This window comes from Chroicocephalus ridibundus, unplaced genomic scaffold (genome assembly GCF_963924245.1).
Source record: "Chroicocephalus ridibundus unplaced genomic scaffold, bChrRid1.1 SCAFFOLD_26, whole genome shotgun sequence".
Lineage (NCBI taxonomy): Eukaryota > Metazoa > Chordata > Aves > Charadriiformes > Laridae > Chroicocephalus > Chroicocephalus ridibundus.
This window is the reverse complement of record NW_026961775.1, coordinates 1,670,202-1,684,969: the sequence shown is the minus strand read 5'-3', so window position 1 is coordinate 1,684,969 and position 14,768 is coordinate 1,670,202. Positions and strand designations below refer to the sequence as shown.

General features: G+C 44.9%; 1 protein-coding gene across 1 annotated transcript; it reads left to right on the top strand.

Moving 5' to 3' along the window:
- The first annotated feature begins 1,974 nt into the window (after positions 1-1,974).
- LOC134509669 (dystonin-like) lies at positions 1,975-14,729 on the top strand. Its single transcript, XM_063322249.1, has 8 exons — positions 1,975-2,064; positions 6,388-6,619; positions 6,971-7,197; positions 7,677-7,799; positions 8,553-8,654; positions 10,714-10,815; positions 11,975-12,148; positions 14,550-14,729. The coding sequence occupies exons 2-8, from the start codon at positions 6,574-6,576 to the stop codon at positions 14,727-14,729; spliced, it is 954 nt and encodes a 317-aa protein (XP_063178319.1). The 5' UTR covers positions 1,975-2,064; positions 6,388-6,573.
- The last annotated feature ends 39 nt before the right edge of the window (positions 14,730-14,768 follow it).

Sequence of the window (14,768 nt, the reverse complement as noted above, 5' to 3'; positions counted from 1 at the left end):
TGGTGCACGAAAGCCTATTTTAAAAGTCGGGTTCTGTACAGGACTGCCATGGAAATTGACTGTTTGGAAAACAGTCTGTTCCCCCGCTCAATTTGCCAGCAGTCCAACAAACCCACGCTCGGATTTCTGTGCCTCGGCCTACCTTCCTTGCCCGCTAGAGTCTTGCAGTGCATTACCAGCTCAAGTGATCTAGCCCCAAAGGTAACCCTACTGAGGCGAGATCTTTCTATGAGAAACAACATCTTTCAAGGTCCTGTACATAATGGCACAGGAGGGATAAAAATCTTTTCCCGTGTCTAATTGAAAACACCTGGGTAAGTCCGGCTGCTGGCAGGAAACACCCCAGAATTGCCCCTAGATTGTCAGCAAATCAACAGTCAGGGATGGAGCACCAGCCACATCCCTTGCCTTTGGGGATTCACAAAAGCCCAAGCCTGCTGGTGAAGTCGTTACTCACAGGAGTCGTTCCCCATTGCGGCCATGGCTCCTCGTCAGGAACAGAACAGAGGGGAAAGCTCTGGGTGACAAAGGATGCCAGGACGTGCTCCAGAAAGAGAAGATCAGTGCCAGTCCCCTCACCTGAGTGCAAAGAAATAGTTGCACCCCTACAAAATAGTTAAAAAAAGAACCCCAAGCCAAACCCGCAGCACAGCATCCCCCTCTACAACTGTTTCAGCGGTAGTTACAACCGCTGCACAGCTGCAGGCTGATGGCCCTGCTGGCCCTGTCACAGGACTCTCACTGACAGCAGTTACCAAGGCCCTTTTGGAAGACTGCACTGTGCGTCACCTTCACTGGAGAGGACCTGCTGCTTCCCTGTGGCTGCCTTTAGCAGCAGAGCCCTCTGGTTCTGCAGCCCACACTTTCCCACCTTGGATGCAGGAGGGACCGGCTTTCAGCCGCTGCTTTAACAGCTGCCTTTGCTGTGCTCCTCTGCTGTCTCCCTTCCCACCGCATCACTCAGGGTGGGCTTCTTGTCATTCCAGACTGAGCCCCCAGCACATGCTAAAGAAACAACAATTAGCAAATAGGAACTCTACCCATAGCGCCTATCTGGACAGCCTATCAAGGTGTAATAGCTCATCCTACCCTTCCCAAGGTAGAGACCAGCCTATACTTTGATCCCGTATCTACCTACTGTACCATCTGTCCTAAAGCTCAAATCGTAATTACCTTTGCAAGAGGATGGCCGTTGAGGAGCAGTGGGCAGTAAACCATCACTGGCTGGAAAAAAGTAGCCGAGCAAGTGGCAAAGGAAGGAGCCGAGTTATCCCGAAGGCCAGCTCAGCCCAACAAAGCTCAGGGAGCTTTGGTCCTCCCTGTCTCTCTCCCATTTGTGTGTTGATGGCTCACCATTTGTGTGTCAGAGCCATCAGACAGGCAGCCCCGTCCTCCTGGAGACACCCCTTGGGGCAGCCGTACCCAGCGCCGGGTTGCTGGATATGGCCTTTGCTCCATGGGGAGGCGCTTCCTGGGAGCAGGATCTCTCACTGGGGCACTGGGAAGCCCTCCTGAGGCCTGCATGCCTGAGGGACGGCTCTGCACTGCTCCATCGCTCACCAAAACCAGGGGCGGAGGAAGGCTGCCCTGGTGGCCTCCAAAAGAATCAGCTCCCCTGGGCTCCTCTGCGGCCACCGGGCACCTTTGCTGTCAGGCGGCTCTCCGCGCTGCTCTGCCAGCTTAACCAGCACCTCTTGCCCTCCATCTCTTCCCGCTCCTCACCAGCACTTCTCCTCCCTCCCCTCCCCGACCAGCTCCCCCCTGCTCTCCCCGGCCCTCTGGCCCTTCCCGCCCCTCTCCCCCCACCCCGCCGCCCTCTCCCAACCTTCTCTCCCTCCCTGACCTCCTCCTCCCGGCCCCAGCCCTGCTCCAGGGCCTGGCCCTGGGCCAGGGCAGCCCCGGGGAGGCGGCCATGGTTCCCGCGGGGTCAGAGGGCAGGAGGGGGCGCCCCGCGGCACGCTGGGAGTTGTGGACCCGGCAGGAGGCTCCCGGCGGCCATCTTGTGTCGGCTGAGGGGAGGCTGGCACAGGCCGACAGGACAGATCTGCAGAGCCGGGAGCTGCGGTGAGTCCTGGGCCCTTGGGCTCCTGTCAGCCCTCTTCTGCCTCCCTGTTCCTCCCTGCTCTTCCCCTTTCCCTCTGGGTCCTGTTTTTTGCCTCCCTGTACCTCCCTTCCTCTCTCCTGCTGTGCTCTGCTCCCTGTCGCCCTTTCTCTTCTCTCCAAGTCCCTCTCTCTCTCTGTCATCCTTCCTCTCCCTCTACTTTCCCCGTCGCCCTTCTTTCCTGCTCCCTGGGCCTCTTGGTTTCTCTCTCTCTCTTCTGCACAGAGGCCCCAGGCTGAGTGTGCAGCTCGCACTGTGCAGTGAGGTCAAACCCATGTGGCTACTGGACAGACCTCTCTCTCCCTGCTGAGCACAGAGTAACTAGGTTTGGGGGTTTTTTAGCTGCCTCAATTAAGCAACTCCAGTTAGGATGAACCCTGGCTTCAAAGTTTTACTCTGTTTTTGTTTTTTTTTTACTCTGGGACCAGTTAATGAAGATATGCCACTATTATGTACTGGTAAACAGTGGGTCCACTCATTTGTCTTCCTATATGTCCACAATGAACAAACAGGCTCTATTAAGACTAGCTATATAATATGAGCTTGACAAACTAGCTTGACTAGTCACAGTGAGCCAAATCATGCTTGCTTTACTTACAGGATTGTCCCCCCCATCATTCTGCTTGCATGAGAGGCCCTTCAGATGAGCTTCTATTTTTGCATTTTCCCTGGGCTATACCATTAGCTGGGATTTGTTTGTTAAGTAGAAGATTAATGTCAGGCAATTTTAACACGTAATCTGATCTGGAATACTTGTTTACTGGAGTTGTTTACCCATTAGTAGATCGTGGACAAGATCAAATGATTTTATTGTTGTATTCAAAAAAAAAAGGTTCTGAATGTGAATGGAGAACCGTTTTCTGTATTCACTTACCTTTCTGTTCTGATGTATTTACTGATGCCTGTCTTTATTCCCAGTCATGGAATTCATAGAGTCGGTTCTGTGTGAGTAGCACGCAGTCAGTTTGGTTTGAACTAAGCCGTGGGCAGAGCACTAGCGTAAGGTTTGGACCCAGAAATGTGCACTCTTGTGGGCCTTGTGTCAAATCATCTATTTGTGCACAGAAATAAACCACACAAAATCATATTCTAAAAAACTTCAGGCTGCTCTTAGTTTCACCTTTGCCTCTTCTCCGCTAATCAACATTATTTTTCTTGCTACAAGGTGTACAAGCAGTTACATTCTGGGTAAGAGCTAGAGTCAGGGGGATTTGTGTTTTCATTGCTATTTGCCCTCAGAGGGCTGCTGAGATTTATGGTCACCGTCTTGTCAATCTTAACCTCTCCTCCTCTGGGGAGGAGCAAGTAAGCGAGCCAGTATCAGGATGTCTTTTTAAGGGAAGAAGCTTAGTTGCAGACAAGAGGATGTATTTACACTGAGACTGACACGGGCCCTTTTCTGTGCCTTCATTAACTTAAACAAAGTCTGAGCTGAGCGGAACAGAGCATGTGCCTCTCATGTTCCTGCACAGGGGCTATAGGGTAGAAACGCGTGGAGTTCACAGCACCGGGAGGGACAGTGCCTGACAAGAGAGTGGGATTTTCCTGAAAACAGAGGAATGAGCTGAGAAAATAAATAAAAGTGGAGGGAAGGATGGGGCTACTCCCACAAGAGACCTTTCCCTTTTGTCAGATCTACGGGTGCAAGTCAACAAAACCCAAATCCTTCAACAAGTTGGAAGGCACCTTGTGACCTTTCACTTCCACAAGTTTTATGCACAGTTTTGACTTCCTTAGGGGGTGGATGATGAGAGGGAGTAGGCAGCTGAGATCAGATTTAATTTACTTATTAATTACTTGCTAAACTTTGTGTCAATTAAGAAGTAGTGCTGTTGTGAAGACAGAGGGGTCTTGTGGCCAGAGAGGAGACTGCTAAACTAGGTTGATAGTCTCTCCTAATCGGCCTTCCTTGTCCTTTTCTCCTTTTCACTGGTTTCTTTGACTCTTCCTGGTGCTACTTCCCTCTTCTTGAAGCAAGGATCATTTGAATTCATATTCTTGCAATGCCAGTACCTCTTTCTGTGATGTTCTTCAATGGAAGGGTTTGAGGCAAGTGACAAATACCACCATGAAAAATATATATGCAGTGGTGTTATGCACATGCCTGGAATATTGCTGCCATTTCTGTCGTTACAGGTACTAGATGTGGGGAGTGTCTGTTGCGAAGATCATATGCATAGTTAGCATCTGATATTTTGCCTGTAATCAATCATCCGTCCTACGAGAGTATTGCCTGGACCTTTCCAGTGCGTCTCTAATTGTGGTGTTTAAAGCCTGGGTAGCTCTCTGTTGGAATGGGAGCCATCACTGGCAGAGCAATCACTACCTTTGTTTGATAGTATTTGCGCTTGACATTAGGATGAAGGGTATTTGTCTGGCATTTCTCGCCAGCTGGATGTGTTAGAAGTGTGGACAGCTGTAATGTGGTGGTGCAAGCATAAGAAACTGATAAGTTGTTTTGTTTGTTATAGCAACTGCGTGGGCTGATGGCTGAGCACAAGCCTCATATAGGTAAGATGGACAAACCTGGGCCTCAGTTGCTGGAGCTGAGCCCAGGAGAAGGTTTTTCTATCCAAGAGGAATATGTGGCAGCACTATGTATCAAAGGCACCCCATAACCTATGGAGCCAGAATGAGAGGTTGTAATGACTTGCATTTTCTTCCTTTGAAGTTCTAAAACACCTCGTCTCATTCATTGAAGTACGAGTACAAGGAAGCCCACTGAATGTACCAACAATTATAAAATTTAATATGTATATCTCCTAAAATTAGACCTGAATAGTGCCAATTTAATTTCCGTCTTTACCACATTTGTGACGTTTTGTTGCTGCAATCAGTTTTCCAGAAGTCCGGAAGGTGGGAAGGCTACTTATCACGGAATCACGGAATCACGGAATGTTCAGAGTTGGAAGGGACCTCTAGAGATCATCTAGTCCACCTCCCCTGCTAGAGCAGGATTGCCTAAAGCACATCCCTCAGGGCTGCATCCAGGCGGGTCTTGAAAATCTCCAGAGAAGGGGACTCCACAACCTCCCTGAGCAGCCTGTTCCAGTGCTCTGTCACCCTCACCGTAAAGAAGTTTTTCCATGTATTTGAACGGAACTTCCTATGTTCTAGCTTGTGTCCATTGCCTCTTGTCCTGTCACTGGGAACCATTGAAAAGAGCCTGGCTCTGTCCTCCTTAAACCCACCCTTTAGATACTTGTAAACATTAATCAGATACTTGTAAATATTATCTTCCGTAACACATTTTGCTGGCTCGTATGATATTCGCACTTCTAACAAAAACACTGAGTCCATAACGTTGGTCACAGTGTCTGATTTGAAGTGGGTTGTGTGGTGGGAAAAAGTCATTGCATTCACATTGCCTGTATTCCTTTGAATAGAAAGGATATAGCTATTTGTTCCCATCAGGCAATCTTGTTTTGCTGTGCTCTTTCTGGCACCTTTCCCAAGTGTAGTCAGGAGTGCTTTTTGTAGATCCCGGAGGGATCGTTAAATGCACCCAAGGTTTACTAATTTCTGTAAATTGAAAGGGGCACGGTGGTGAGGTGTTTTTAGGAGTCTCTAGGGATCCAAAAGCATGTAGTAAAGGCTGTCTTTGGACCTATACCAAAGGGTGAACCATGTTACAGAGCTGTAATTGAGTTTCTGGACACCTCCCTGGGCTCAGTCAACTGTGGGTCAACATAACACGCGCTGTTGTGTGCTTTTAGTTGCAGAAAGTAACGCTCCTTTACTGCAGTAACAAGCATCACCTGGGCACTAAGAGACGTCTTTTTGAATGACCAGACATATCGAATCTTAACCAGTGGTTATATGCCAGTGTATTGGCCCTGATATGAAAAAGTATGTATTTACTACTCAGGTAAACAGCTTGCTAAAATGATGGAATGGCTCATGAAAGAGCCAACGAGTCATGGCTCTCCAAAATAAGGTACAACCTACTGTATGAATGACACAGGAGTAAAGGCAAGTAGATTCTGCTCTATGTATAGTATCTTCAGATGGAACGTCTCAGGACTGAAACCGGATTTCACAGTAAAATTCTTCAATCTGAGAGGAAGTACCATTTTGCAAGGTCATTTTTGTAATGTAGATATTGAGAGAGGGGAAGAACCACGAAGGGCAGTATTGCAAGTGGCACATACCTCTGTTGGCTAGAGATGTTAAATATGTTAATTTTAAAGTACCTTTTTCCAAGAGAATTTCAAATGCCATTTTTCAGTTGGTTTTTTTTTCCTAATTTCTCTGCCACTTCTTTCTGTCCTTTACCACCCTACCAGTTTCATGACAAGAGAGATTCGACTCTTGAGAGTCTGAAAGGCACAGCTGAACGTCTGAGGCAGCCACCTTCAACCTCAGCAGAGGTTGAGAAGATTAAAGAGCAAATCAGTGAAAATAAGAACGTGTCAGTGGATCTGGAAAGATTTCAGCCGGTGTATGAGACGCTTAAACAGAGAGGGAAGGAAATGATTGCTCGCTCAGAAGGAGCCGATAAGGATATATCTGCTAAAGGTAATAGATGGAGGAAAGTTTCATGTAGTGGAAATGCAGCAAGCTGCAGCATATAAAAATGTTCATTTCTGATGACCACTGCTCTGGGGATTGTGTTCTCCTGGAGAAGCTGGAGAAGATGTATAAAAGCAAAGTATTTGTTTAAAATAATTCATCGTGGATATGACCTTTGTTTTATTTTTTAAGGTTATGGTGGTTGTTTCCACCTAAGGTTATGAGTCGTCCTGTAAAGAAACAATTTTACAGTCCAAATTTTAAAAGATACCCATATGTTTCTGCTGTAGAACTGTAGAGAGATTTTTGGCCAAGAATCGTTTGCCAAGGTAGTAATCTGGTTCCTCTGTTGTTTAGCTGTTCAAGATAAACTAGACCAAATGGTCCTCATTTGGGAAGACATCCAGACCTTGACTGAGGAGAGGGAGGCCAAATTGCTGGATGTAATGAAACTAGCCGCAAAGTTGTGGTGTAGTCACGTGGCTCTTGCAGCTACTATTAAAGATACTCAGGAGCTCATTGGAGAACTGGAGGGACCTGGAGTTGACCCATCTCTAGTCAAGCAACAGCAAGAAGACGCTGAGGTCAGTAGAAAGTATTTTGTTGACTTAAAGTATTTTATTTACAGTATGCGGAGAAAAGAGAGACTTACTATGAAATACCACAGGAGGCTATTTTTTTAGAGACCAAGAGGGATAATTGTGTAGGAATTTACTATAGTGATATCTCGAGAGTCTGTGGTAAATAACATGTACCAGTTCTGAATTGCAATGAGCATGCAACATGTGCCTGTCCTTATATTTGCATATCTGCTTATAAACACATATATAATAAGCACGTCACTGAGACTTTTGAAAGTGATACGTACTTGAGATTCCCTGAGTAATAGGTAACATCTAAATGAAAGGTGTGCGCATGTATTGTGCTCTATGTATTATGCTCTAAGCCTGTAATTATTTATGCTGATAGTTAAAGATTTGAGGGTTGACTGACAACCTCTGAAAAAGAAAACACTCTGATTAAAGAAATCTAATTGAAAACTTCCTTTTTTTTCTCTTTGTAGGCTGCTAAAGATGAAATTGATGGACTGCAAGAGGAACTAGCAACAGTTCTGAGCCTTGGCTCTGACCTTGGAGCTGCTTGTGGAGAGCCTGACAAACCTATTGTCCACAAGAGCATAGATGAGGTATGGGAAATGCAGGTGCTTGAATCTGCTACGCCAGGTGCTTGTTCAGCTGAAATTGGTATATCCTCCCTGCACCCAACAAATTTTGCAAATAAACATTTTGCGGCAAATGTAAGATACCCCTGAAGCTTTTAAGATAACGTAAGGGTTGCTTTTCAAGTAAATGGATCTTGGCTCGTATTAGTTCAGAATGTATAGACAATTTTATTGTATTGATTTATGGGTTAAAAGTTCTGTAAAAGACAGAAAGGTTTTTTTGTGGAAATAGTCACTGATGAATGCAATAGATGGCTACTTTTTGCAATAGGAATGCTGGAATAAATTTGAAACATATCTGGTTTATGCCAAGTGCGACATCTTGACTGAGACAATCCTGCTTGGATGACTACAGAGTACTGACAATTTCTCCAGTGTTCAGCAGTGTGTTTCTTTTAAGCTACCTTTTTGATAAGGATGCAGTTCCAAATGATTTAATAATAGTATTTCCCATATTGACTGTAATCCGTAGGTTAAGAAAAATATTCAATAATCAGTATTGAATTTTACAGCTTTTGTCATCCAGAACATGGAGTGCATTCTGAAGGAAAGTAACTATGCAGTGATAAGGAGAACAAGAGTTTTAACATGGAATTAATGTGAACTATTCATGCTTAGTTTATTGGTGTTATTGATGAGTGAATAATGAGTGAACGCACATTATACAGCAGCAGTAACATTCTTTTGTCCATTGGAGTAAATTTCACCTATTTGCAGCTGAATTCTGCCTGGGATGCCTTAAGCAAAACAAGGAAAGACCGGGCAGATAAGCTTGTTGAAGCTCTGCAGGCAGCTGTTCCATACCAAGAAGGACTGCAGGTAAGATGGTGTGATACACCTAACCCAATCTTGAGTCAATAGGATTTAACGTGGTTGTAGTAAAAAATGTTACGTGATTGGGAAGGTGACATGTGTCACTGATTCTAGCGACTGTTTTCTTCAATAGGCAGATATTTTTTCTCGGGGTTGGTTGGGTTGGAGGTTTTTCTTCCATTAAAGACTAAATCTGTTCTTTTCTGCATGTAGTTGTTCACATACTCCTCTATGTATAGATTCGAAATTGATGTCCCCTTTATTGGTAAGACACAAGTTTATAGTAATCCTGCTCACATTTCCTGGTGGCAGTCAGTACGTAACATAATAGGCGAGTTGAAGGTGTGACATGTTTACATGATCTGAAAGGAACAGAATACAGGTCCATATACTCACCTGCAGCTGTTTTCTTTGAGTGGAGGACAGTGAAAGAACTTCAATTTTATTCCACCTTTTTTATAAGTGAAATATTTCAGTTTGACTATTTTAAGCCCAAAATATGAACATAATGTTACTGGACCATTCCAGGAATCCTTAGTGTAATTATACTAAGAATATAGACATACTGGAGCATCATACTAATTCTTAGCGTAATTTATCCAATCACAATACTTTGGAAGATGATTCACTTTTAAAATCGGTAGGTAAACGTTCCAGCAGTTTTTTAAGATATCTTTTCTCTATATGCGCTGTATTTTATTTCATTTTTTTGCCTATTCTTTGCAAGTTTTGGCTGAGTGGCAGGCCTCATGTCTTTTGTCAGTGAATGGCTGGAAGATGGAAACAGTAGAAGGGTTTTCATGGTCAGATTTTGCAAAGCTGTCTTTTTGCCCAGTGGAATTACTGTCTGTCTTGGTTCATTGGATCTTTAAAAACAGAGTTTCACATGACACTGAGGGCAGTTGCTTGTGTGTTCGGTGCAGATTGAGCAGCAGAACACATCTTAATAATAATGCAACATCTTGTTTTCCATGTTTTTTTCTCCAAGGTCTCTTATTTTCATCCTGCCCAGAGGTCGACTTGTAGGGTTACATTAGGAACATTGCCGTTGCTTTAAGAGCTTTGTATTTCCTGGGGCTGCACATTGTAGATCCTACAAGCTTGGTACTTTGTAAAAGAACTGTATGTAACTGCCGCCTTACGCTCATTTCAATAGACACTATTAAAAGTATTGTGGGCAGATTGTTAGCTACAGCTGCCTCACCCTGTTGAGCGTGTTGGGGGGGTTAGTTCTCCTTTTGCCAAGGAGTTGTGTAGCAGTGGGCAGCTCTGAGAAGCCGTCCTAAGCCCTTCTCCGTAATGAATCACAGATAACAGGCAGGAGGAAAAAGGGCCTGGCAGAGGTATTTTTTCCTCTATGTAATGAATTGCCCAGAGTGCTATAGGTGTTCTTAATCTTTAACTGGAGTGTTCTTGAGGTTGTTCTGCATTATATCAGGAGTAAGGGAAATACCCACAAAGCCTCAGATCTGGGGAGACTTCATTTGTTTTTTGAAGTTCCAGCTGCCTTATCCTGAGGAGATTCAGTCAAGCTCAGGTATTGGCCATCACTGTCTAATCTGTACTGAATGGGTCGTGTTCCATCTTCCTGATACAGATACCGTTATCCTTCAACAGAAGTTCTTGTGTCATCATCATTTAAAGTGTGTTATCATTCAGCTACCACCTTCCATCTTTGCTCCGAAGGAGTGCGGAACAGAGTTTGTCTTGTATTTACCTTTCAGGGTATTCATAAAAATTGCTGATTTTACTCCAGAAGTAGAGTACTAGTCAGCATGAATAGTACTGGCAGGATATTGCTGCTAATAGGGGTTCAGTCTTGCAGCATGTACATTCTCGTAACCATTACGTGGAATACTTTAGTTAATACTGGATCCCTTGTATTGCTAAAACCCCTAGGTTCTGCTGGAGAAAGCTGTTTGGTTTTGTTTTGCTTTGTTTTGTTTTCAAAGCGCACAGCAATCTTGTTCTCTGGAGTAAAAAATTCTGGTATTTTACTTAATGCAACTTTGAAATCTGACACTATTTCTCTGCTCATGCTTCAATTTCATACTGTGATTTTCAGGCAATGTTTGACTGGGTGGACATTGCTGGCAGCAGGTTGGCATCTATGTCCCCAGTTGGAACGGGTCTGGAGACAGTGAAGCAGCAAACTGAGAAACTTAAGGTATGAACGAGCAATTTATTTCATTTCTATTTTCATCGGTCTGCATTTTCCTGTGGTGTTTAGTATTTTTCAAGAGTCAAAAGCAACTTTCAACTTCTAGTAGAAAAGAATCTGTATGAAAATTTCAGGTAACATTTCATTGCACACTTTTCATTTTAAAATGTGATTAATTTTAAAATTAGTCCAAATTTTGGTGAAACTACATTTTATTTTGTGAGTGTGTTCCGACAGCTGAGAAATACTTGTAGTGGCATTCCTTGTCTTTCACAGGCTGTAAGGCTATTATGTGCAGGGTTCTTTTGCTGCGACTTTCACGTGTTCTGGTTTCTACCGTGAACAGCTTCCTTGAGGCTCTGAAAGAATGCCTCCACAGCTTCACTTCTGCAATTACAGGCTTTACCTAAATGCTCACACAGATCACAACATTCCCAGTACATTAGCAAGCTGGAAATCAAAATTTCAGGCTAACTTAGACCTTCAGAAGCCTGTCTTTGTGGATCTGTGACTTGAGTATGCTCCTGACGTCGGTAGGCTGTTATGCGATATATAAAAACCAGGGATGTATAACGATCAGGTAATGTCCTTGGTTTCATGGCTCGCTTGTACTTTTTTTGGCTGTGGGCAGGTTGTTTAGTCTATCTATTTTATGATGTAACTTCAAATGACCCATAATCTTACGTACTTCAGAAGAACACACCTAGGCGAGTTGTTCAGAGTGCTGTCCCAGTTGCATGTACCAGAGAGGGTGTTCTACTGAAGAAAATTTGCTTTCAGGTCTTCTGAAAAACAATTCTATCTGAAGTTTCAAGGATGGTGTTATCACAACCCCCAGAGCTAGAAGTGACTCCAGATGCGTTCTGCCTTTTGTACAGACCAGAGAGATCATTGGAGAATACTTTCCTATTAGCCATCTTTGCCATTCTGTGGTCACAGTTAGCAATACCTGCTAGACCATTAAGACACTGCTGCAGATTCTGTTTGCTGCGACCGTCAGGGTGATCGGTGTCTTACAAGCATTTTTACCCTGGATGACAAGCCCCCAAACGTACGAAAGCTGAGAGGGATGCATTGGTATTGTAAATACTGCTGTACTGTGCTGTATTCCAGAAGGTCACTACTTGTGATAAGTTTACATGTATTCTTTTTCTATTTACCGTAGCAATTTAAGACAGAAGGTTGTCAGCAGCAGATGGAAATGGAAGGACTGAGGCATCAGGCAGAGCTGTTGCTGCAGAAGGTAACAGAGGAGAGTGACAAGCACGCAGCTCAAGACCTTGTCTCAGAGCTCAAACTAATGTGGGACAGCCTAGAAGAAAAAGTCATCAATAGACAGGTAAATAAACTTGAAGGTGGGGCCTTTCTCCATGACTTAGATTTTTGAGAAAAGCTTCTTAGTGTGTATCATGTTTGCATCAATTTACACATTTATTCCTTTTGGTTTGGAAATTACAGAACTATAATCCAAAGGGAAATGGTGAGGGACCTGCTTCAGCACCTGGAGGTGCACAAATCTTGGATGGGATCCACCCAAGGGTACTGAAGGAGCTGGCGAAGTGCTCGCCAGGCCACTTTGCATCATTTATGAGCAGTCCTGGATAACCGGGGAGGTCCCAGCTGACTGGAGGTTGGCAAATGTGACACCCATCCACAAGAAGGGCCGGAAGGAGGATTCAGGGAACTACAGGCCAGTCAGCCTGACCACGGTGCCTGGGAAGGGCATGGAACAGATCATCCTCGGTGCCATTGCACGGCACATGCAGGAGCACAGGGTGATCAGGCCCAGTCAGCATGGGTTTGTGAAAGGCAGGTCATGCCTGTCAAACCTGATCTCCTTCTATGATAAGGTGACCCACTTAGTGGATAAGGGAAAGGCTGTGGATGTTGTCTACCTGGATGTTTGCAAAGCTTTTGACACCGTTTCCCACAGCATTCTCCTGGAGAAACTGGCTGCTCATGGCCTGGACAGGTGTACTCTTCGCTGGGTAAAAAACTGGGTGGACGGCCGTGCCCAGAGAGTGGTGGTAAATGGAGTTAAATGCAGTTGGTGTCCAGTCACAAGTGGTGTCCCCCAGGGCTCGGTGCTGGGGCCGGTTCTCTTTAATCTCTTTATCAATGATCTGGATGAGGGGATCGAATGCACCCTCAGTAAGTTCGCAGATGACACTAAACTGGGCGGGCGTGTTGATCTGCTTGAGGGTAGGTTGGCTCTGCAGAGGGATCTGGACAGGCTGGACCGATGGGCGTAGGCCAACGGTATGAGGTTCAACAAGGCCAAGTGCCAGGTCCTGCACTTGGGTCACACCAACCCCATGCAGCGCTACAGGGTTGGGGCGGAGTGGCTCGAAAGTTGCCCGGCAGAAAAGGACCTGGGGGTGTTGGTGGACAGCCGGCTAAATATGAGCCAGCAGTGTGCCTGGGTGGCCAAGAAGGCCAACAGCATCCTGGCCTGTATCAGGAATAGTGTGGTGAGCCGGACTAGGGAAGTGATCATCCCCCTGTACTCGGCACTGGTGAGGCCCCACCTCGAGTACTGCCTTCAGTTTTGGGCCCCTCACTACAAGAAGGACAGTGAGGTGTTGGAGCGTGTCCAGAGAAGGGCTACAAAGCTGGTGAGGGGTGTGGAGGACAAACCTTATGAGGAACGACTGAGGGAGCTGGGGTTGTTTAGCCTGGAGAAGAGGAGGCTGAGGGGAGACCTTATCACCCTCTACAACTCCCTGAAAGGAGGTTATAGAGAGATGGAGGCTGACCTCTTCTCCCTGGTGACAAGTGATAGGACGAGAGGAAACGGGTTCAAGTTATGTCAGGGGAGGTTTAGATTGGATTTTAGGAAACATTTTTTCACTGAAAGGGTTATTAAACATTGGAACAGGCTGCCCAGGGAGGTGGTGGATTCACCATCCCTGGAGGTGTTTAAAAAAAGGGTAGATGTGTTACTTAGGGACATGGTTTAGAAGTGGCTCTTGTCAGGGTAGGCTAAAGGTTGGACTTGATGATCTTAAAGGTTCCTTCCAACCTCAGTGATTCTATGATTCTATATATAATATAATTTGAATTTTACAATTTATTGAGTTGCTTTTGTGGTTTTTAAACCCTTAGCAGTATTTTTTGTCACTTCCTCTGTCAGCAGTGCCATCTTGAATCATTATTATTTCATTTTGATTAGTTGATGATATCTTAAGTAGCGGCTGAAAACATGTTTATATGTGCAAAAGTAATATTAGCTGCTGAACTGAGCACTTTACAAAAAAAAAAAAAAGACACAACTTAATCCTTAACTGTTTCAGTGCTCTTTCCTTAAATTATCAAGTGAAAGAGAGATTTAAAGATGCAGTGCTGTGAAGTGTATTTTTTTTTCCTACATTGAATCATTTCACAAGAAAGAAAAGGTTTTAAAGATCATGCAGCAAATTGCATTTCTCTTGAAATTCTGTTGTAAGTGATAAAAAACTACTGTCGTATCTCCGATGAGAGAACCTTCCAGCTGAACTCTGCTCTGGCTACATGGGGTCTCGGAAGGTTCGGGATTTAAGCCTGGCGTGTGAGGCTTTACAGGGGAATGGCAACCTCGGCTCTGAGTACGAAGCTGTTGCTTGTCTTGGATGACTGTTTCTCCCTGGGTATATGATATCAGATGCACGGACGCTGCTCTGGATTGTGGTGACTAATGCTAACATAAGCCAATGCAATAGCATTGTGAAACCATTTCCTTGTTAATTTTATTTTTACTCTAGCGCAAGCTGGAAGGTGCCTTGTTCGCCTTGGGGCAGTTCCAGCGCGCCCTGGATGAGCTGCTGACGTGGCTGGCGCATACAGAAGACTTGCTGAATGAACAGAAACCTCTGGGTGGAGACCTCAGGGCTATTGAAATTGAACTTGCCAAACATCATGTGTGTAATTATGATGAGCGTTAACTGAAATGTTCCTTTGATGTTTATCTGAGTGATGAGTCT

Bases quoted from the DNA above. Each gene is read 5' to 3' on its own strand.
- LOC134509669 (XM_063322249.1), top strand. From the start codon at position 6,574: ATGATTGCTCGCTCAGAAGGAGCCGATAAGGATATATCTGCTAAAG. The intron at 8,655-10,713 runs GTAAGATGGTGT...TGTGATTTTCAG, and splicing joins CATACCAAGAAGGACTGCAG to GCAATGTTTGACTGGGTGGA. The intron at 10,816-11,974 runs GTATGAACGAGC...TATTTACCGTAG, and splicing joins AGCAAACTGAGAAACTTAAG to CAATTTAAGACAGAAGGTTG.